The sequence below is a fragment of the Artemia sp. Qi Xiang Cuo genome, chromosome 10 (assembly GCF_049724085.1).
Source record: "Artemia sp. Qi Xiang Cuo chromosome 10, ASM4972408v1, whole genome shotgun sequence".
Lineage (NCBI taxonomy): Eukaryota > Metazoa > Arthropoda > Branchiopoda > Anostraca > Artemiidae > Artemia > Artemia sp. Qi Xiang Cuo.
The window spans coordinates 302,659-324,600 of NC_142803.1; the positions used below are offsets into that span (position 1 = coordinate 302,659).

The window sequence follows — 21,942 nt, forward strand, 5'->3', positions numbered from 1 at the left end:
TTCCGAAGTTGGTACAAAGAGTAAGACGTCAAGCTGACAAGGTAGAAAGGTGGAATTCCTTAAGGAGGAGAATTTAAGGTACTTTGCCCTTACCGTAGATAGTTCCCAGGGCTCTCTTCTGGATAATCTCTAGCCTATCGGATATCACTGAACTTCGTCAAAAAAAGAGAAAATTACTGAACACAGGTGTATAACCTGTGTTGTCAGCTTTTTAGCTTAAGTTTTGTTAAGGGGAGATTGATTCTCACGAATTTCTCGGAATGAGAAATTCGGAAGTTTCCGAAAGCCTTGGAAGTTTCCGATTTCCATTTTCCGAAAGTTTTGGAATGATAACATTGATTTACGTGTTGTAATTCAATTTGTTTATGCTTAAACTAAGTAATTTCTTCTTCTATTTTTGTAATATTGTTTTTAGAAGATGTGTAAAACTTTTGTTAAGCAAAATCATGTTTTATTTTAATTATTATCCGTTTCTTTATTCTATTAAATGAAAAAAAAGTCTTTCTAAAAGAAATTAAAGAGTATAGATAAACCTGCAATAGACAGAAATTTATCGTACATATCGTACAATGTTTGTTTGAATGCGTCCTCTTTCGACATTCTAGATTCTTTAGTTTGATCAGCAGGCTCCAGGGGGAAAAGTACATATACTTTTCACAGTAAAATGGAAAAGGTCGTGTTTTTTACATATAGGCTAATAAAAAAAAAAAAATTTTCACAGAATATGTTTTTCAAAAAAAAGTAAAGAACTCCGTTAAACCAAAAATGAACAAAAATAGAATCAAATATTCTACCAAGAATACAACTCCCGCAAATCAGTATCAATAAATAAATAAAACCCAAAACAAAACAGAATTTAAAATAAATAAGAGTCAAACTCAAAACGAGAAGAAATTAATATGAGTAGGGTTCTAAACCCCTATGCTTTCTAAAAGCATATAATTTGTATTTTACTGAAAAAAATCAAATTAAGTTACTGAATTAATGTGCATTGTCAGTTCAATATACATATACTGATATTTATTCCTTAAAATCTTAATTAATTTTTGACTTCTTTAAGCTATAAAAATGAAAACGTTTATAAGAATTATTTTCAATAAAGTGCAAATTATATTCTGGCTTTTAGAAAGCATAGGTGTTTAGAACCCTACTCATTTGCCCTCCGATCGTTTTTGACAAAATTTTCAAAATTTTGATTGAGTTTGTTCGGGGAAATGGTGGGTGGAGAGGGGGGTTAGTTTCGCTCCAGTTACTTTTGAATATTAAAAAGGGCCCTAGCCCTTTCAATTTCCAATTGAATGAGCCCCTTTTGAAGTTTCTAAGATAACATTTTGGGAAAATGGTGTATACGATTTTCCTACGATGTATTTGGAGAAATGGTGGGCGTGAGAGGGGGTTAGTTGCCCTTCAATCACTTTCGACTCTTAAAAAGGGCCCTAGCCCTTTCAATTTCCAGTCCAATGAGCCTTCTTTGAAGTTTCTACAACAATATTTTGCATAAAAAACCTCATATGCCCCCAGGGCATATCTTAAAACCCTTACTCTAAGGGCTGTGGAGGATTGTCATCCTCAAAGACCTAAATTCTAGAATTTTCAACTACGTTGAATAAAACAGCCATTTCAAAATTGTGGATTGGATGTGTTTGGGGAAATGGTGGGTGAGAGAGGGGTGTTAGTAGCCTTCCAATTTACTTTCTACTATTAAAAAGAACACTAGCCGTTTCAATTTCCAATCGAATGAGGCCTTTTTGAAGTTTTCGCGACAACCCTGTCTATAAAAACCTTATATGACCACAGGACATAACTTACAACCCTAGCCCTTGGGACCTAGGAAGAGGGGGGGTCATCCTCAAAGACCTAATTTCCAGAACTTTGAACTACGTTGAATAAAATGACCGTCTCAAAGTTTTTATTGGATGTGTTTGGGGAACGGGCGGGCATGAGAGGGGGGTTAGTTGCCTTCTAATCACTTTCGACTTTTAAAAAGGGCACTAGCCCTTTCAATTTCCATTTGAATGAGCCCTTTTTGAAGTTTCTGCGACAACGCTATTTATAAAAACCTTATATTCCCCCAGGGCATAACTTACAACCCTTGCCCTGAGAGGTGTGGGGGGTTTGTCATCCTCAAAGATATAATTTCCAGAACTTTCAACTACGTAGGACAAAATTGCTATCACCAAATTTTGATTGGATGTTTTTTGGGGAAATGGTGGGCGTGAGAGGGGGGTTTGGTGCCCTTCAATCACTTTCGACAATTAAAAATGGCACTAGCTCTTTCAATTTCCTATTGAATGAGCCCTTTTATAAGTTTCTACAACAACACTTTCTATAAAAACATTATATGCCACCAGGGCACAACTTAAAACCCTTTCCCTGAGGGTTATGGGGGGTTGTCATCCTCAAAGACTTAATTTCATAAACTTTAAACTATAATGAACGAAAAGGCTGTCTCAAATTTTTGATTGGATGTGTTTTGGGAAATGGTGGGTATAAGAGGGGGTTAGTTGCCATCCAATTGCTTTTGACTATGAAAAATGACACTAGCCCTTTCAATTTCCAATCGAATGAACCGTTTTTGAAGTTTTTACAACAACGTTTTCTATAAAAACCTTATATGCCCCCAGGGCATAACTTACAACCTTTGCCCTGAAGACTGTGGGGGAGGGGGTTGTCATCCTCAAAGACATAATTTTTAGAACTTTCAACTACGTTGAAAAAAATGCCTATTTCTAAATTTTGATTGGATGTTTTGAGAAATGGTGGCCGTGAAAGGGGGGTTAGTTGCCCTCCAATCACTTTCGACTGTTATAAAGGGCACTAGCCCTTTCAATTTCCAATTGTATGAGCTCTTTTTGAAGTTTGTACGACAACACTATCTGTAAAAATCTTATATGCCCCCAGGGCATAACTTACAACCCTTGCCCTGAGTTCTGTGGGGGGTTTATAATCCCCAGACTTAACTTCCAGAACTTTCAACCACGTTGAACAAAATTGCTATCCCAAAATTTTGATGGGATGTGTTTGTAGAAATGACGGGCGTGAGAGGGGGTTAGTTGCCCTCCAATCACTTTCGACTATTAAAAAGGGCACTAGCCCTTTCAATTTCCAATAAAAAGAACCCCTTTTTAAGTTTCTACGATAACATTTTCTTTAAAATCCCTGTATGCCCCTAGGGCATAACTTACAACCCTTGTCCTGAGGGTTGTGGGGGGGGGTGGGGTTGTCATACTCAAAAACCTAATTTCCAGACCTGTAAACTACGTTGAATAAAATAGCCATCTCAAAAATTTTGGATTGGATGTGTTTGGGGAAATGGTGGGTGTGAGAGGGGGGTTAGTAGCCCTCCAATTACTTTCTACTATTAGAAAGGGCACTAGCCCTTTCAATTTCCAATCGAATGAGCCTTTTTGAAGTTTCCGCGACAATGCTTTCTATATAAACCTTATATAACTACAGGACATAACCCTAGCCCTTTGGACCTTGGGAGGGGGGGTGACACAGGGCATAACTTACAACCCTTGGCCTGAGAGGTGTGGGGCGGGGGGTTGTCATTCTTTAATATATAATTTTCAGAACTTTCAACTAGGTTGAACAAAATGGCTATATCATAATATTGACTGGATGTTTTTGGGGAAATGGTGGACGTGAGAGGCGGGTTAGTTGCCCTCAAATCACTTTCGACTATTAAAAATGGCACTAGCCCTTTCAATTTCCTTTTGAATGAGCCCTTTTTGAAGTTTCTATGACAACCCTTTCTATAAAATCGTATATGCCCGCCAGGGCATAACTTACAACCTTTGCTCTGGGGGCTGTCATCCTCAAACACCTAATTTCATAAATTTTAACCTACGTTGAACAAAATCGCTATCTCAAAATTTTGATTCGATGAGTTTCGGGAAATGATGGGCTTGAGAGGGGCGTTAGTTGCCCTCCAATCGTTTTTGATGATTAAAAAAGGCACTAGCCCTTTCAATTTCCAATCGAATGAACCCTTTTTGAAGTTTCTACAACAACACTTTCTATAAAAACCTTATATACCCCCAGGGTATAACTTATAACCCTTGCCCTGAAGGTTGTGGGGGGGGGGGGGGGGGTATCATCCTCAAAGACATAATATCCAGAATTCAACTACGTTGCAAAAAAAAATGGCTATCTCAAAATTTTGATTGGATGTTTTGGGAAATGGTGGCCGTGAGAGGGGGCTAGTTGCCCTACAATCACTTTCGACTATTAAAAAGGGCACTAGCTCTTTCAATTCCCAATTGAATAAGCTCTTTTTGAAGTTTGTACGACAACACTATCTGTAAAAATCTTATATGCCCCAAGGGCATAACTTACAACGCTTGCCCTGAGGGCTGTGGGGGGTTTGTACTCCTTAAAGACATAATTTCCAGAACTTTCAACTACGTTGAACAAAATGGCTATCCCAAAATTTGTATTGGATGTGTTTGGTAAAATGGTGGGCATGAGAGGGGGCTAGTTGTCCTCCAATCTCTTTCGACTATTAAAAAGGGAACTAGCCCTTTCAATTTCCAATCAAATGAGCCCTTTTTGAAGTTTCTACGATAACGCTTTCTATAAAATTTTATATGCCCCCAGGGCATAACTTACAACCCTTGCCCTGAGGGCTCTGAGGGAGTTATCATCCTCAAAGACCTAATTTCCAGAACGTTCAACTATGTTGAACAAAATGCTTATCTCAAAATACTGATTGAATGTGTTTCGGGAAATGGTGGGCGTGAGAGGGGAGTTAGTTTCACTCCAATCACTTTCAACTATTAAAAAGGGCACTAGTCCTCTCAATTTCCAATCGAATGAGCTCTTTTTGAAGTTTCTACGACAACGCTTTCTATAAAAACTTTTATGCCCCAAGGGCATAACCAGGCATAACGATTGTATCGGTTGATATTAGTGGTGCATTTGATAATGTTCTACATTCGCAGGCATTATATTCTCTATAAAGGACTGGTGTCAATTTATCAATTGTAAAATTACTAGGGTATTGGTAAAATCTTGTGGCCATTTTTTGGCGATCTTGTGGCGAAACTTCGGCGAAAACAGTCCCGACGAAACAGTCCCGGCGAAACTTCGGCGAAACAGTATTTAAATAGAACGCTAGATCTAATCTGATTCACATTGAGCAGTAAACTAAAATGACATCTCTTCCAGCTTTTTGCAACCAAAAGTCGATACGATCCTCCCTAGTAAAAAAAAGTAATAACAATAAAAAAAAGAAGTATTTTAAGCGATTTTTGGAAACCTCTGTGAAGGAGGGGTTTTTCATAGGTTCTCAGCTACACATTTTGAGCATCAACTTGCCAGGTATTCTTAAGTACAGACCTTTCTGTCCTTTTGACTGCCAAAAGAAAAGAAAAAAAATAGTTGCTGATAGAAGATCGGAATTTCCAATATTGTTTTCTCTAACTCTGTGGTTTTACTTTACAGTTTAAACCGAGGTCCAATTATCTTTTCAGGATATTTCTCCATATTTCAAAATCATATGACCCAAAAATATTATTTTTCCCGATATTCACACCCCTCTTCGAAAAATTGAAAAATGTTAGCCTAAAAATGTAGTCTTTCCGATTTACCCCCTCTTATCCCCTCTCAAACAGAAAGGCTCTACTTTGTGAAATGTTTTGCAGTTTTGTGAACAACATCATTTACTCCAAATTATTTTTCCAAATCCTAGTTACTTAATCTGAGTAAATCCAACCTTTGTCTGTATATTTGAAATAAACTAAAAAAAAAAAATTAGTGTATTTGATTCTATGTTTTATGCACAACTCAGGATTTTTAAACTTGGCTTCAAAAGGCTTAAATTTGGCTTACAGTTGAACTCGGGTTGCTCTTTACTAGGCATACGCCAAGATCTACTCTCTGAAAATCCCAAAAATGAGTCGAAAACAGTACCTGAATGCGTATATGGCAACAGCTGTGTGTTGTTGGTAACAGTTTTACATGGTGATCAAAGGGTTATGTATAAGAAACCGTAATATATAGTATCATAAAATTTAACATGAGAATATGTTTATAGAAAAATATTATAGTTTTCAAAATTATTCACTTAAATAACGGGTCTTTAGGGGATAAAATGAAAAAAACAGACAAACAAGTTTTTTCAACTGAAAGTAAGAAGTCACATTAAAACTAGCTAAAGTCTTAAAGTTTTTAAAAATACTCCCGTTTCTTTTTGAGTATTTTTTTCAAACAATCAGGACAAAAAGTCAAACTTTAGCGTAAAGAGCGGGTGTTGATGAAGGGGACCCCCCCCCCTCACATAGAGAACAATTTTTGCTCGTTTCAAGTTACAATGTTGCTTCTTACTTTCAGTTGAAAAGACTTTGTTTTTTTTAGTTTAATTTCTGACTGTTTTTCAAATCTTGCCAGGAAATCCCCTTCCTCCTCCCCCCTTTCCGCGCAAAATTTCCCCTTGAAAATACCCCTTGCAGACTTTCCTCCCCACCGACAATTTTTACATTTTGGTCACTTAAAAAGTGCACCAGAACTTTTGGTTTTCGTTCAAATGAGCTCTCCCGATCTTCTAGGACCGTTGGTTCAATACGATCACACCTGGAAAAAAAAAGACGTATCCCTGATCTTTCTTCTATCTAAGAATACAAAATTTCATACTTTTTAGATAGGAGCTTGAAACCTCTACAGTGGGGCTCTCTGATATGTTGAATGTGATGGTGTGATTTTTCTTAAGATCGCTTGACTTTTTGGGGCTGTTTCCCTCCCCCCCCCCCCCTTTTTCAAAATACGCAAATTTTCTCAGGCTCATAGATTTTTATGGATAACATTAAACTTAACGAATCTTATGTATGTGGATTCAGCATAAAAAGCCAATTCTTTTGATTCATCTTTTGTTATAAAAATTTCGGATTTTGGAGTTTTGATCACTATTGTGCCGAGTCGCTCCTTACTTACAGTTCGCTACCACGAACTGTTTGATACTATAGCTTGTAACTATTTGAAAGAAATCGAGGAATCTCCAAAACTTGAACAACCAGTAATTAAGCGATTTATATAAAGTAAATAGGAAAGTACAGAAAAGGTCGTAAACATCTTTAGGTTTTGGTGGATGATCCTCTCCGTCCCCTCCCCTAGCTCCTCCCCGTCCCTCCTGCATATGTGAGAAAATTAATAAATTCACTGTCGCTTACTCCTTATATGTGCTTATGTATATTTGAGTGTCTCGGACAACCCTATGTATATATGCATATATGTTCATATATATGTATAAGTATTGAAAATATAATGATACATTTAAAATGAATTTAGCCATGTTAATTACTTTAATTTCATGTTAGCTCTGGAATCAGTCCTAAAGAGGCAAGAAGGGTCAACTGATTTCGTAAATAGTCACCCTACTTCGGGATTTGCCGACGACGATTAAAATTAAATAAACCCTGATACAAAAGGCACAAAGATTAGCTTACATGACAAAGATTAACTACTACAAAGCTTACCTACAAAAGGTAAAAACTGATTTCGTTAAAAAAAATTCCCATCATAATCTGCCGTCAAATATACATTATATGCAGGGCAGGCCTTTTACATATATTGATAAATTCCTATCAATCCCCCTATATCTATTCATTCTCCATTGGTTACATGACATATATTACTCACTAGTCAAACTGTCAGTCTCGAAAGACAGTCCTCATATACCCCCATAACCCCTCATATACCTCCTCATATTAGTAATAATAAAATGAAATAATCATATTATTATTTGAAAATAATAATTCAGAATTTTTTTTTCCGAGAATGGAACTACTTTTTGCCAAAGACAATGTATAAAAAAATTTGTGGGTCTTATAGAATGTGATCTCATTGATCTATCTCTAATTTCTTTGATTTTAAAATGTAATTAGTAATTTAATGTTGAAAATAATAATTCAGAATTTTTTTTTCCGAGAATGGAACTACTTTTTGCCAAAGACAATGTATAAAAAAGTTTGTGGGTCTTATAGAATGTGATCTCATTGATCTATCTCTAATTTCTTTGATTTTAAAATGTAATTAGTAATTTAATGTTGAAAATAATAATTCAGAATTTTTTTTCCGAGAATGGAACTACTTTTTGCCAAAGACAATGTATAAAAGTTATTTTAAATATTTGAAGAAAATTGATTCTTCAAGCTAATGTTCCCTTGGATACCCGATTTTGCGACAAGTCTACTGCTGTAATTTGCAGCAGAAAGAGAAGATACTTATATTTACAGGTTCACCAGTTTCATATCTGTCCATTCAGTGATTCAGAATTATTATAGTGCTTCAACCATTCTTTAAAGAACGATTTAAAGAAGCTTAAGCAGGAAAAACAAAAAAAATCTCTTATATTTGCATGATTCTAAAAATTTTTCTACTTATTTTTCAATCTACAAAACAAAAAGTGCAAAGCAAATTTATGAAGTGCAAATTTGGTAGATGCAGAAATCATAATCTGATTTATTGAAAGTCTACAAAATTGCCGTATTTTGATGAAATTTCGAAACTTCAAAAAACGTCAAAAAACTGCAAAAAAACATAAACGTTTAATATGATGCAGCTCCCCTTTTAAAAATGAAACCTTCAACGAAAAGTTTTACTGGACAGGATTGTCTGAAATTGTTCCCCCAAGCTTCCGGTCTTTCAAATCATCTTTCCGTTTTCGAGTGGAAATCTTTGTTCTAGCAATCAATCCCGCGGGTACCATTTTCAGATTGGGGATAGACTTAAATCTGAAAATTATTTAGGGTGCACGATCAGGGAATGTGACTGGGGTGGGGCTGGTGGCAGGTATTCTTTTCCTAAATTTTACTGCCCCCACCCCCCTAGATTTGGAAAGTGCATTTTGTTCTGGCATGTTGTTGAAAAATGCCTCTTTGTGTTTTTATTGTAATTTTTTAAAAATATTAAGTCCGCCGCCTCCCAGATTCTGAAAAACACATTTAGCGTCCTTCTACAATTTCGTTTATTGATACCACTGAGTACGACGGTTTCGTGAACCCACCCCAAGAACACCTTCTTATAGTGATAAATAGAAAAACTAAAATTCCTAAAAAGGATTATCTGAGAAAAACTAGGCCGAGCAGAAATCTAAGGTTTGGAAATACAGAGAGCAACATTCAAACATTTATTTCTCCATAACTGCCAAGGGTCATTTGTATCTTCAGAGTAGTTTTTCTTATGTTTATTTTTGATATTATATTTCTTATGCGTTATATGTAAAATGGCTCCAATCGTTTAGGGAAAAGCATGAAGTTGTCCTGCTAGAAAAAGCAGCAGAATTTTATCAGGGCTGGATAAAGTTGTAAAAATAAAACTCCCTTTTCTGAAATTTATTTAACCAAACATATCCTCATGGGGGGAGGGGGGTCTTGGGGCCTCCCCCTGAAACCCTGGTAACTTGTGCTTTCTTCTTCAATTTTATATTGTACCCCCTCCCTAAATTCTTCGCATATGCCTCAAAAAACTACCTTCAAGTCGGTCAATTATATACAATTAATTAATAATTATACTTAATACAATTTCCTATTTGGCTTTTGTTATTGTTTGGTATGTATTTGTTTTATTCTAGGGGTAGTAAGTCAGTCAGAATTGAATCAATCAGCACCATCTTTTCTATGCATTTCATCACTACCGAGTTTCAAAGCAGAATCGTTTGAAACATCTGCAGACACAGATATGACGAAAAATGACCCCCATACAAGCTTAGAGGGGGATGATCCAATTCCCGTATCCAAGCCATCAACTAATGAGGATAATAGGCTACGAGGACGAGAAGTGAGTAGCTGTATTAGCTGTAAAATTTTAACACAATTTCTTTCGTAAAATCTTAACGGCAAAAGACCTTTATTTTAGAAAACAGAAAATTGACTGAAACTTAAAAAAGAAAATGAGGGTATTGGGGTAATAGTGTAGTTTGGAAATGTGTAAATTCCATGCTTCTTCTGTAATTAAATCTGGATATATAACAGAAACTTTTATAATCTATGGATAAATATTTGATTCAGAATTAGTCGGCTAGAGATATAACATGTATTTCAAAGAGTGGTTCGCTCGACCACAGTTTTTTTTTTTGGGGGGGGGGAGCCGATAGACGACTGCAGACAGAGAAGGGAGTTTGGTTGAAAAATATGCATTCTATAACCATAATTAGTTAAATTTTGTGTGATTATTTATTTTATTTTTCTTGGGAGATATCTTGAGTGACTTTTACGTCAGCTAGTGGACTGTTGCTTGAAATTAGGGAGGTAATAATGCATTTAAATGTAGGGACACCCTCCCAACCTAGGTTGGGACGTCCAGCTTATAGTTCGGCCCCAGGTGGATTTTCAAAAACCACTGATTTTGTTACCCTACCTTAACCGTTAAACGTGATATAACCATCTTGATCTTTTTTGACAGCCCCATAATGTGAGATTGAACCAGGTTTCGATTACAGATCATTGTTTGATGTAAAGATATTCAAACGAATGCACGACACATTCTTAACTCCTTGACAATGTTCTTTTCCGTGGCTTCTTCTATCCCAATGTTCGTTTAAATAATGCATTACCAGATTATAGTATTGTTCTTTGTTCTGCTTTATTTCTTTGTTCTTATTTATTACTTTTATTTATTTATTCTTTATTTACTGTTCTTCTTTATTTTTTGAGCATCAAATAGTATTTCTTAGGGTTGATAGTAAAGGGATAATTTCGCTAGCCGTAAACAATTAAACACAAACCATGTAATTTGGTTTAAACCAAATTTTGCCGGTTAAAATGACTAATTGGTTCAATAGTGACCTGAAACAGAAGCAAACCGAAAATATTCCTAAATATAACTTTTTTGCATCCACCTACGTTATCAGCAACATCTGCTTTTACCGCCTTCGAGAAAAACGAAAACGACACCGTCACGAATTTTTAATTTAATATAACCAAAGCGAGAGTTGAATCAAATTCATCAAGTTGCTTATCCTTCTTGTCTCTTTTGGATTTCGTTTGATTTCCTTCCACAACTGCCGCCTCCTAGAAAAACAAAAACGGCACCGGAACTATTTTTATTTACGTGAACCATAGTGATAAGTGCACCCTGTTCATGAAGTTACTTACCCTTCCTGCTTCTTTATGGTTGATCCCTCCCGCTTCCTAGGAAAACGGATATTGCCACGATACCGGGTTGTATACAGTGATCAAACTGTTCGTGGTAACCAACTATAAGTAAGGAGTTATTTGGGCAATAACCGAAACATTAAAAGATGGACTACATTTGAAGAATCTACTCTCATAGTGATCCTAAATATAGAAAGTTCGTCAGTTTTACGGTTTTATGGATAAAAACTACGAACCTGAGAACATTTGCCTAGTTTTCGTAAAAGGGGAAAACAGCTCCCCAGACGGCAAGTATCTTAACAAAGGTCATACCATCAGACTCAGCGTATCAGAGAACCTTGCTGCTGGGAACCAAGCTCCCATCTAAAACTTGTGGAATTTTGCTTTTTTTTTTTAGGAAGAAGATAACGGGTGCATGCTTGTTTGTTGTTGTTCTTTTTCCTTTCTCCAGGGATTATCGTATCCAATCAATGTTCCTAGGAAATCGGGAGCCGGCTCATTCGAACGGAAATTAAAAGTTCTAGTGCTCTTTGAGTTACAAAAAGATTGCACCTCAGCGAGGTGGCGTTTTCTGCTGTTTGCGGCACCGAACTACAATTTTGACTCAAAGAGGGCAAAGTTGCTATCGATTGGAAAATCTGGGATAGCTAATATACTTAAAATTATTGAAAAACTGCATATTAAGTTGTCCAGTTTCAGAGGCAGTATTACCGCATGGTGGCGAATTCGTCCTAAACAGTCAAGTACCGAGGTCCATATCATATAAACGGATAATATAGACACTTATTTTTAAGGTTCATTTGACTAAGTTGATTTGTTTGATGTTCGATAAATTTATCCAAAGTGATGTATAAGTTTTTCATCAGCTATTATGAAAACTTATATAGCCCGGTGGGTCATTGTATAGGTCGGAGGGGTGCGTGATGCTTCAAACAGTGCTTTTTTAAACCCAAATTTTCTATTTCAGGTAAGAATAAAAGAAGGTTAGGGGAGGAGGTATAATTAATTTCTAATCTCTTCTCATTGGGATTGAACCTGTGGGGTGACAACTTCCTTCTTATATCAGAAAAATGTTTCTTTGTAACATAAAAGATCATATTTTACTGTTTAGTGGTACAAAAGATGGAGAGGTGGAGGGGCATCTTGAGCGTACTCCTAGGAGTCATCCTGGGAATTTCCCAGAAGAGGGGAGGCAAGTCTTACCAGGAAATTTTTATTGACAGTTAATTGGAAATACTGGGTTTTATAGAAGAATAAACGGTAATTAAGGAGCTACTTCTGGTTATAGTAACCAAAATTTAAAAAAGAAGCTTTGATATCAATATTTACATTTAAAAAATCCGATTTTTATGGTAATTTCAAAAATATAAAATTGTTTCAGTTTGAAGCTACTCAACAAAACTTACGAGCTTGAAAAAATTTACTAGATTTACAAGAAGAGTGGAAACACTTTAGCAACCTTTACTCTTTCATTCACGAATTGACATCAGTTTCAAATTCATCCCAGCAAATATTTTGCCACTCATTTTGCCACTGCCAACTTCAATCGCTTAGTCATTGTTACCACATAAAAGAAATTAAGCGCCAGAGAAATTGTGTTAATCGTCGGACAAATTTTGCCATTACCTATAAAGTTATCGGTATGGATATATACAATATAACATGCAGTGGGATGTTGTGGGGGTGGTATCCCGTATCATATATTGGAGAGATCTGGGGCGTGATCTGAAAAATGATCAGAAATTAAGAAAAAGATTTTTCAAATGAAAGTAAGGAGTGACATTAAAACTTAAAAGGAACAGTAATTATTCCATAAATGAAGGGAGCTGCCTTCTCCTCCGCTCTTTGCGCTAAAGCACTATAAAACAGCGCAAACAGCGTAAACAGCGCAATTAATGTCACTCCTTTCTTTCTTTGTTTTTTCTTTTATTTGATCTGAGACAAGCCAACTGCTTGCAAGAAAAATTCCAAATCAATAAAGAATAGGAATGTGGTTTTCATAGGATTTCCCAATTTAGTGTTATTTGTGTAAATATAGAAATACCATTTAATCTCTCTAAGTGAAAAGAGAATGAGTTATTAAAATCGAAGTATATAAGAATTGGAAAATTTATTAAATAAAACACACAAGTAACATAAATTTTTTTTTACTACCTATCTTAATAAGCAAGACTTGTGCGTGGCGGAGGTAGAGGAAACAAGTCACTGATAGAAGAAGGGAGGAAAAAAGAAAGAATATTTTGCCACCGACACCACCCATACCGCCATAGCTTTCAACGAATATGTAATAACTACCATATTTTCATTACCTCCAAAACTATATATCTTCAAAATTCTCTATACGAACTTATAAACAGAAAAACAAAATCATTTTCAAGAAAAATCAGTTCCTTAAAATCAGCTTTCCTAAATAAATGTGGATCATGAGTAGTCTTAAAATCAAATAATGCTTTGATGTGATTGCCGTATTGGCTTGGCAAACGGCGGTAATGTAGAGGTAATTCTTCAGAGGGACAATATTGGATGTACTTGTAGAAAACAGCCATTAACGTCAAATTCAATCCCTAATTGTCTACTGTCAGTAGTGGGGCCCCTGAGGTTTCAAAATATGCCTCCCTTTTCCCATAGTTGCTTTCCCCTCTCTAATTGCCTACTGTCACTTTGAGGCTGTAAAATTGCCCGATCGGTGGTAACATTTGCCAACATTTTTCCTACATTTGTTGCCGACATGTGCTTAGGTTTTATTTTCAGGTGCCACTGGGGAGACAAGGAGGTGAGATGAAAGAAAAGATTAATGCTCCATTTTCTCTCATTTTTGTGAATATGAAAAAATGATCATGATACAATAAAGAAAACAAACACAGGCTATAAAATAGCTTGAGAACCATATATAGCTTGAGAAGTAAAATATTGCAACTTCAGATTTTAGTATTTGCTTGAAATTTTTAGATTTAGTAGTCAACTTTATTTCAAAAGTCAAAATGAAAAATAAAATTCTCAGGAGGGACCGTATTGAATAACTAAGAAACAATTTGACAATTTTAATTTAAAGAAAGCTAAATTTAGACACGGCAATTGTAGGTCACATATTTTTAGTGATTTTTTTTAATATCGTTATTTTCGGTCTGTTTTTCTGGTGAATTCCTGTTTTGACAATTGTGAACCTGGATTGGCTATTTAAGCTTAATTAGGCTGTAATCTGGGAATTATGCTGGGTGGATGTTCTTGGAACTTTTTCTGGCTTCTATAGATTTGCATGATATTTGTCATATCTTATTGTGTCTTATTTAATTTGCTTTTTCGTTAAATTTCACCCCTCCCCCCCCCCTTTCCTTTGATATTGATTTATTTGTACGTGCCTGTCTTCAAACTATACTGGAAATTATGAATTTTTTTTTTTTAATTTTATTATTTGTCTTCTCTGACCGTCCAAAGCAGTATATCGTCTGCAGCAGGGAGTTCTTTCGATAGCGACACGACACCAAGCAACGCTTCTTTTGATGGTAACTATTTTTTGAAATTTAAATGATTTCATGTGTTAGGGCATGTATGGATAGTGTTAGGCAATATTTTTGAAAAAATTAACGAACTTTAAGGACAGTTTGGCAAATAAATTGTTTAATAGAATCTTTAGATAAATAGATCCAATATTTTCATGCTAAGAGGGTAGGGCGTAGGAGTGGCATTATATTAATCTTAAGCAATTTCTCTTATAAATATCAAGTATATCCCTTAGTTCTTTATTTTATTTGCATTAGACAAATAGTGAGATAGAATATTTAGATGACCTAATCAAATAATTTCATGTTAAGAGGGTGAGGTGTAGGGAGATTGCTATTTGGTATCTTTGAAAAAAAGAAATCCACTGGGGCCACGACCACTTGGCTTTGATGATCGAAAATAGAGCTTGGCAAATTATCACCTGCCTGTATTCCTTAAATCTTCCTTAAGCAATTTCTTTACAATTATCAAATATATTCCTTAATTCATTATCAATTAGCCAAATCAATCGTTGGGCAGAATCTGGATACCAAATTATGATGCTAAATGGGTGGGGTGTAGAGTGAATGTTGGCCAGAATTTTTGAAGGAAGAAAAGGGAAGAGGTGATAAACGAGTAGTCCAAATAGGGTTTGGTGCTTGATAACGTGCCCCTATTCGTTAGAATCTCTTTCGGCACTTATTTGAAATTAATTTTTAAAAAATCCCCAAAAAGAAGTTTTTCAAAGAAAAGTAAAGAGCAATATTAAACTTAAGACCAATCAATTCCTATATTAATTCAAACTCCGTTCGATCAGGAATTATTGTTAGAGAATAAATTAAACCATAAACGAGCAGAAATTAAATAAACATTCATAGCAAACAAAAATACAACAGATTATCATATAAATCAATAAATAAATCTTAAAACGAGTAAAACATAAATTGAACAATCAAACTTTAAACGAACAAAAATCACTACCAACAAGAGTTTGGCTACTGCCCCCTTTCCCTTCACCTAACTGTAAAAGTCTAACGCCTACTGCGTCATTTGCCTTTTATTGAAAATTATATGTCTTGAACAGTCCTTGGAAAGAACTAATAAAACTAGACTGAATATTTGTATATAATAATGTTAATTGCTGAAAGATCTGCAATTCAAGATTTCATTTCACTGTAATTTTTATTTTCATGTTCAATGTTGTAAGTACAGAAAAAAATATTTGTAATATAAGTTGTTTTCGGCAAACCGCAAATGATGCAGTAGGCTTTAAACTTTAATAATTAGGGGAGGGCAAAGGGGACAGTAGCTAAGTTTTGTTTGTAGCGATTTTTCGTTCGTTTTATGTTTGATTTGAATATTCAATTCAAGCTTTACTCGTTTTAAGATTTATTCTTTAAAATGTCCCTTGGCATTTATTTGAAAAACTTCACCAAATGAGAAAGTGAATGGGAACGAAGAAAAACGAGGTTAACCATAGCCAGTGAAAAAGAGAGAAAAATACAAATATTTCTGTCGAGATACAAATTTTTTATTTCTAATTTTTGTTTATATAAATATAACTTTTTTTATATAAATATTTTATTTCTTCAGTGAAGAAATAAAAATATCCAACAATGAGTATGCGAGTACTATTAGCCAATATTATGATTATAAATCCTAGTGAGTAAATATTTTAAAATCATCAATAGCAACCTTAGCTAAATTTTTCTTATAAAACTTTGTTTCCAGCCATCTTATCAGAATGTAAAATATAAAAAAAAGTAAACAGTGAAATTATACAATTAAAAAATCAATTTGTATAAGATGTTAAATTGAACTAAAGAGAAAGTAATGAGAATGAAGAAATACATCCTGAAATAAACAGAGATTATAATGAACAATCGTAGTATTATTTTAGTATTAATTAGTATGATTAAAGTCATACTTTAAACATGCAGAAATTATCACAAGTGTGTGTAGGGTGGCAGCCTCCTCAAACCTCGCCAAAAAAGCTTGGGCATTATTTATACTTTACTGAAAACTTCGTAGATAGCTTAAATGGGAAGTTTTGTATGGGTAATTTGTTTTTCTGTGCATTTAAATAAGTTTGGATTCAAAAGGAAGTAAACAAAGTTTGATTTAAATTCGATTCTTAACTATCCCAGAATCGAATGGTTTATATTAAAAGGGTGGAGTGTAAGGGGAGTGTTAACTGGTATATTTAAAAATAGTGATCTGAAAGAGTCACGAGCTGTGCTGCCGTGGTGAAATAAAATAGGGTATGGCACATTAAATTGGCGGTTCCAGCAGTCTATGTTGTTGTTTTTTTAAGTCATTTAGTTAAACACAGAATAGCTTTAAACACTAATTGTTTTATATTTCTTTATTGATATTATTTATCAAAATTAAAGATTTGGTCCAAAGAGAAATAGTTGTAGCTGTACAATTAAAATTCCAAATGGGGATAAGTCCTTTTGTTAGACAGTGAAAATAGATACAAAAAATACAGATATTTCGACCACGTACACCAGTGGTCGTCATCAGCAGATAAACTAAAGCATTACAGTTAAAACAAATAAATTTATACATAACGAAATAATTACTTTTGGGTCACAAATAGCTTCCGGTTCATTCACTAGAATTGTCTGAAAGAGTTCATTAATAGGGCTCATTCAAAGTATTGTGTTGTAAGTTTTTCTTCTTTAATATTGCCTAAATATAAGTTGAATTTCTAATGAAGGGGGCACATTCTTCTTCTTCTTCCAATTGCAAAAGAAAATGTTGTTGAATTTATAGTTATATATTTGATTGGTATATAAAAATATATAAAAGAAATATATATAAAATATATAAAAAAAATATATAAAAATATAAAATATATACATATATATATATATATATATATATATATATATATATATATATATATATATATATATATATATATATATATATATATATATATATATATATATATATATATAAAATATATAAAAGAAAAATGACTCACAACAACATGCGACCGATAAACGCAAAAATTAAAAAATTTTCAAAGCAGTCCTAGCATCCTTACTTCAGCGAAGGTTCTATTGGTCGCATGTTGTTGTGAGTCTTTTTTCTTTTATACATTTTTGTCTTGCTGAGGACGGCCCTTGGACATAGGGCCGAAATATTCATTCAAATTATCTCCACTGTTTTGCAAAAAGATTTCCCTATTGTTCTTTGTGCTTTTGTTGTTTACCCATAGGGCATATAGACTTTTGACCTAAGGCCCTCACCTGTAAGAAGTAGCCAGCTGGTTATCCGCGCGCATGTGCTCTATAAACACCGAATGAAGCGCTGCTTGTTTCCAGTATTTACCGTAGCAGGCATAACGGTAACCCCATCCGTCTTTGATCTAGCAGACGGAAACGATTGATCGGCAGCGTCACTTATATTTGACAGTTATTCAAATTGTAACTGAAAAAAGTTTTCCCTCTGAGCGTCCATGCTTTACGAATGTAAAAGATCTGCCAAAAAGCGCTATTTTTATGCGTAAATGGCAATCGGATGGCTCGTGAGCATAGACTCTAAAATGTTGGAAGGAATCATTGCGTGTGTCCAGTCCTTCACCCTGATCAGCAGGCTGGCGGTATTTTAATTTTATTTCTCCTTGGTCTAGCAGACGAAAAAGATTCACCAAGATCTTCTCTTTTATTGGTAGTTTAAGATTTAAGCTGCTTTCACACTTCATACATAATTTTCTTTACCAAATGGTTGTTAAGTTGCATTGCATCAAGCATAACTTTTAGCTAATATAAAGTGAAATCCTTAAAACCATCTCACTGTCCTAAATTATCGCAATTCTCCTTTATCTAGCAGACTAAAAAGATTCACTGAGGTCTTCTCTTTTATTGGTAGTTTAAGATTTGAGCTGTTTTCACACTTCATACGTAATTTTCTTTACCAAATGGTTGTTAAGTTGCATTGCATCAAGCATAACTTTTAGCTAATATAAAGTGAAATCCTTAAAACCATCTCACTGTCCTAAATTATCGCAATTCTCCTTTATCTAACAGACCAAAAAGATTCACTGAGGTCTTCTCTTTTATTGGTAGTTTAAGATTTGAGCTGTTTTACACTTCATACGTAATTTTCTTTACCAAATGGTTGTTAAGTTGCATTGCATCAAGCATAACTTTTAGCTAATATAAAGTGAAATCCTTAAAACCATCTCACTGTCCTAAATTATCGCAATTCTCCTTTATCTAGCAGACTAAAAAGATTCACTGAGGTCTTCTCTTTTATTGGTAGTTTAAGATTTGAGCTGTTTTCACACTTCATACGTAATTTTCTTTACCAAATGGTTGTTAAGTTGCATTGCATCAAGCATAACTTTTAGCTAATATAAAGTGAAATCCTTAAAACCATTTCACCGTCCTAAATCATTGCAATCATCATAAGCTAACTAGTCAAAAATTAAAAATGTAGAATTGAGTTAATTCAGCTTTCATCAAGTATGAAAGACTATCTAGGAAGGTTTATTAATTTATTTTCGTAGTTTATTAATTGATCATCTCAATTTGATTTTGTTGCTATTATGATCATTTTCCCCTAACGTTATATAAATTTACGTAACGTAAGTATCTTTTGTAGAGGTTTGAAACTGCTTACGTTATGGGCAGAATTTGTTCTATGAGATTATATAGTGCAAGGTAAAGTCTTCAGTTCAGGGCTATATAGCCGTAGCGTTTTCTGCTGGGGTTTTAAGAGCGTATACATTTGAATGATAAGCTGGCTTTTCGAAAAAAATAGTGTATTCTTGGCAAATTATTTTAAATTTCATAAACATGGGCACTCAATGAAGGCAATATGTTTAACCATTCCGTCAAGTACCATATTAAGTGAGCCATCGAATACCGAGAGGAGATAGCTCCCCTAACATTCTACTGGATAGCATGGACAAGCAAGTTGTCCTTGTTGAATGTCCATGTGTTGGAATTTTAAATAATTTGCCAAGAATGCATTTTCCCTTAAAAAGCTAGCTTATTATAGGCGCATGCATGTTCTTAAAACGTTTGAAGGAAATGCTAGGTGTGTCTAGCCATTTTCGTTCCGGAAACCATTCCATGAGTTTTTCCCCGCAATTTACGGTGTAGTGTGAAAGCATCATTCGTTAACCAAGTGAAATTTTTTATTGTATGATTTTGTCTAAAATTAGCTCGGAAATATGGAAAAAAATTTGCGAGCTCAGCATCTTTCATTCTGCCTGAACTCATGATAAAATTTCTGAGCTAAGCAATTTTTCAAATTATTTTGAAAGCTTCTTGGAATGTTTGGGAATCTGATTATTTTTACTGACTTTGATTCAAAATCCTTGGGAAAGGAAGTAGATTAGTTGACTCAAGAATGGCTTCCTTGGTCGGCTCCTATATATCCGATTTAAATATTTGCCTCTAAGAACTATTAGAGGCTCGTGTATAAGGACCGCTTCCGGATTATTGATGCTTGCTTGATTGCTTGTATACCTATCTGATTTTTTTTAGTCATTATTGGATTCCCCAAGGTTTAAGAGCTTACCAAGTATTTGAATTTTTATCAATTCCAGGTTTTACCAAGTAATCAAAAGGTATATGAGCTTACCATGTATTCAAGCTATGGTAATTCCAGGTTTTACCAATTAATCGAAAGATTTAAAAGTTTACCAAATATTAGTCCCATGGTAGTTCCAGGTTTTACTGCTACTACTACTAAGAACTCACCGCAGCACCGAGCCGCCTGAGGCCAACAGCTACGCACGCTCCTCCTCCATCCCAATTTATTCAAAGCCTCCCTTTTTACGCCCGCCCATGAAGTTCCCATTTCCTTTAAATCTTTCTTTATGACGTCCTCCCACCCCAAACGGGGACGATCTGCTTTCCGTTTAGCCCTAGACGGTTGGCCGAAAAGAACGATCTTCGGCAATCTGTCATCCTTCATCCGCGCATCCTGCCCTAGCCACCTCAACCTTTCTTTCATTATAGCCCTAGGGAGCGGTATTGAACCACATTTTTCGTATAGCCTAGTGTTTGAAATACGGTCAATCAGCCGTGTACCCAGAACAATCCTTAAGCAATTTCTCTGGAAAACATCTAGCAAATCTTCATCCACTTTTCGGAGCACCCATGCTTTATAGCCATATTTGACCACTGCCATCACTGTAGCTTCTAATATTTTAATCTTGGTTTACAGACTTATCTTCCTATTTTTCCAAACTTTTTTCAACTGTGAAAAAAAACCCTGAGCCTTGGCTATTCTACTTCTGACACCTTCACTGCTCCAACCATCTTTACTAATAATATCACCAAGGTATGTAAAGCTGTCCACCTGATCAATCTTTTCATTGCCCAAGTTCACCTTTTCATCTTCACTTATTCCTAGCCTCAGTGACTTAGTCTTTTTAACATTAATTTTCAAACCTATTCTAGCACCCTGAGGTTATGGAAATTCCGAGGCCTCATTCTTTCTTCTCACAATTTCATCCATGACTAGTGAACCCTCAGCATAATCCAAAGTCGTTGTACCTATATCTCCCGCTTTGAATGTGTGGTTTTCGGCTGATTTTTCAGCTCTCCTAAGACAGATCCCATAAAAATAACCCATATATAGGGAGATAGAACACAACCCTGCTTAACTCCTGATTTAATACAAAACCAGCTGCTTGGGTTTTACTAAGTAATCAAAAGGTTTAAGAGCTTACCAGTTATTCAGTCAATGGCATTTTCATGTTTTGCCAAGTAATTAAAACGTTTAAGAGATAAGGCATCTCATTTAAGTTGAAACCAGCAACCAGCCTTCTATATGTATCTATCAACATTGATACATGTTTGATTGCAAATATAAAAAATAGCTTGCATTGTCACAAATTATATAGCTGTTAAACCACCGATGATTGTCTGTGGGCCAGGAGCACATAATTGTCTGTGAACATAATTTGTACATGTATAATATGTAAGGATTGGTTGAGACAGGGGGAAAGCTTCGAAAGACGCAAAACAAAAAAAAACAAGTGGATTGCGTGGAAAGTATAGTAACCTTGACATTTACGTGATGCATTGCACGGATCAAAAGCGGGCCCCCACGTGTACGTGGCTGTCTGATGCATGTGTAAGTGTTAGTAGTTGGGGAAAGGGGTCTAAACAAAAACTGTGCATGTTTATGACTTTATTCCTGGTATTTCAGACTGTCAATCTTTTGTTTGGAATGAACCTTACGCCACACCCTATCCCCTCCCCCGTATCCGTTGCGCATTGACATTTATAAAAATTTACTTAAAATTGAAATTGATTCTAGTTTTTAGACCCCACACTTGATTTTTCCTGTGAGAGATGGGAGGAGAGGCAAAAGCATTCAAAAAGTTAATTTTAGGTCA

At 35.0% G+C, this 21,942-nt stretch overlaps 1 protein-coding gene across 1 annotated transcript in view; it reads left to right on the plus strand.

The window, feature by feature from the left end:
• Positions 1 to 21,942, plus strand: part of LOC148947340 (uncharacterized) — a 327,588-nt gene that overhangs the window by 48,591 nt on the left and 257,055 nt on the right. Inside the window, exons 6-7 of the mRNA XM_089095216.1 lie at positions 9,569 to 9,774; positions 14,500 to 14,593. Of these exons, the coding sequence (XP_088951342.1) occupies positions 9,569 to 9,774; positions 14,500 to 14,593 (300 nt within the window). The remainder of the gene's footprint in view (positions 1 to 9,568; positions 9,775 to 14,499; positions 14,594 to 21,942) is intronic.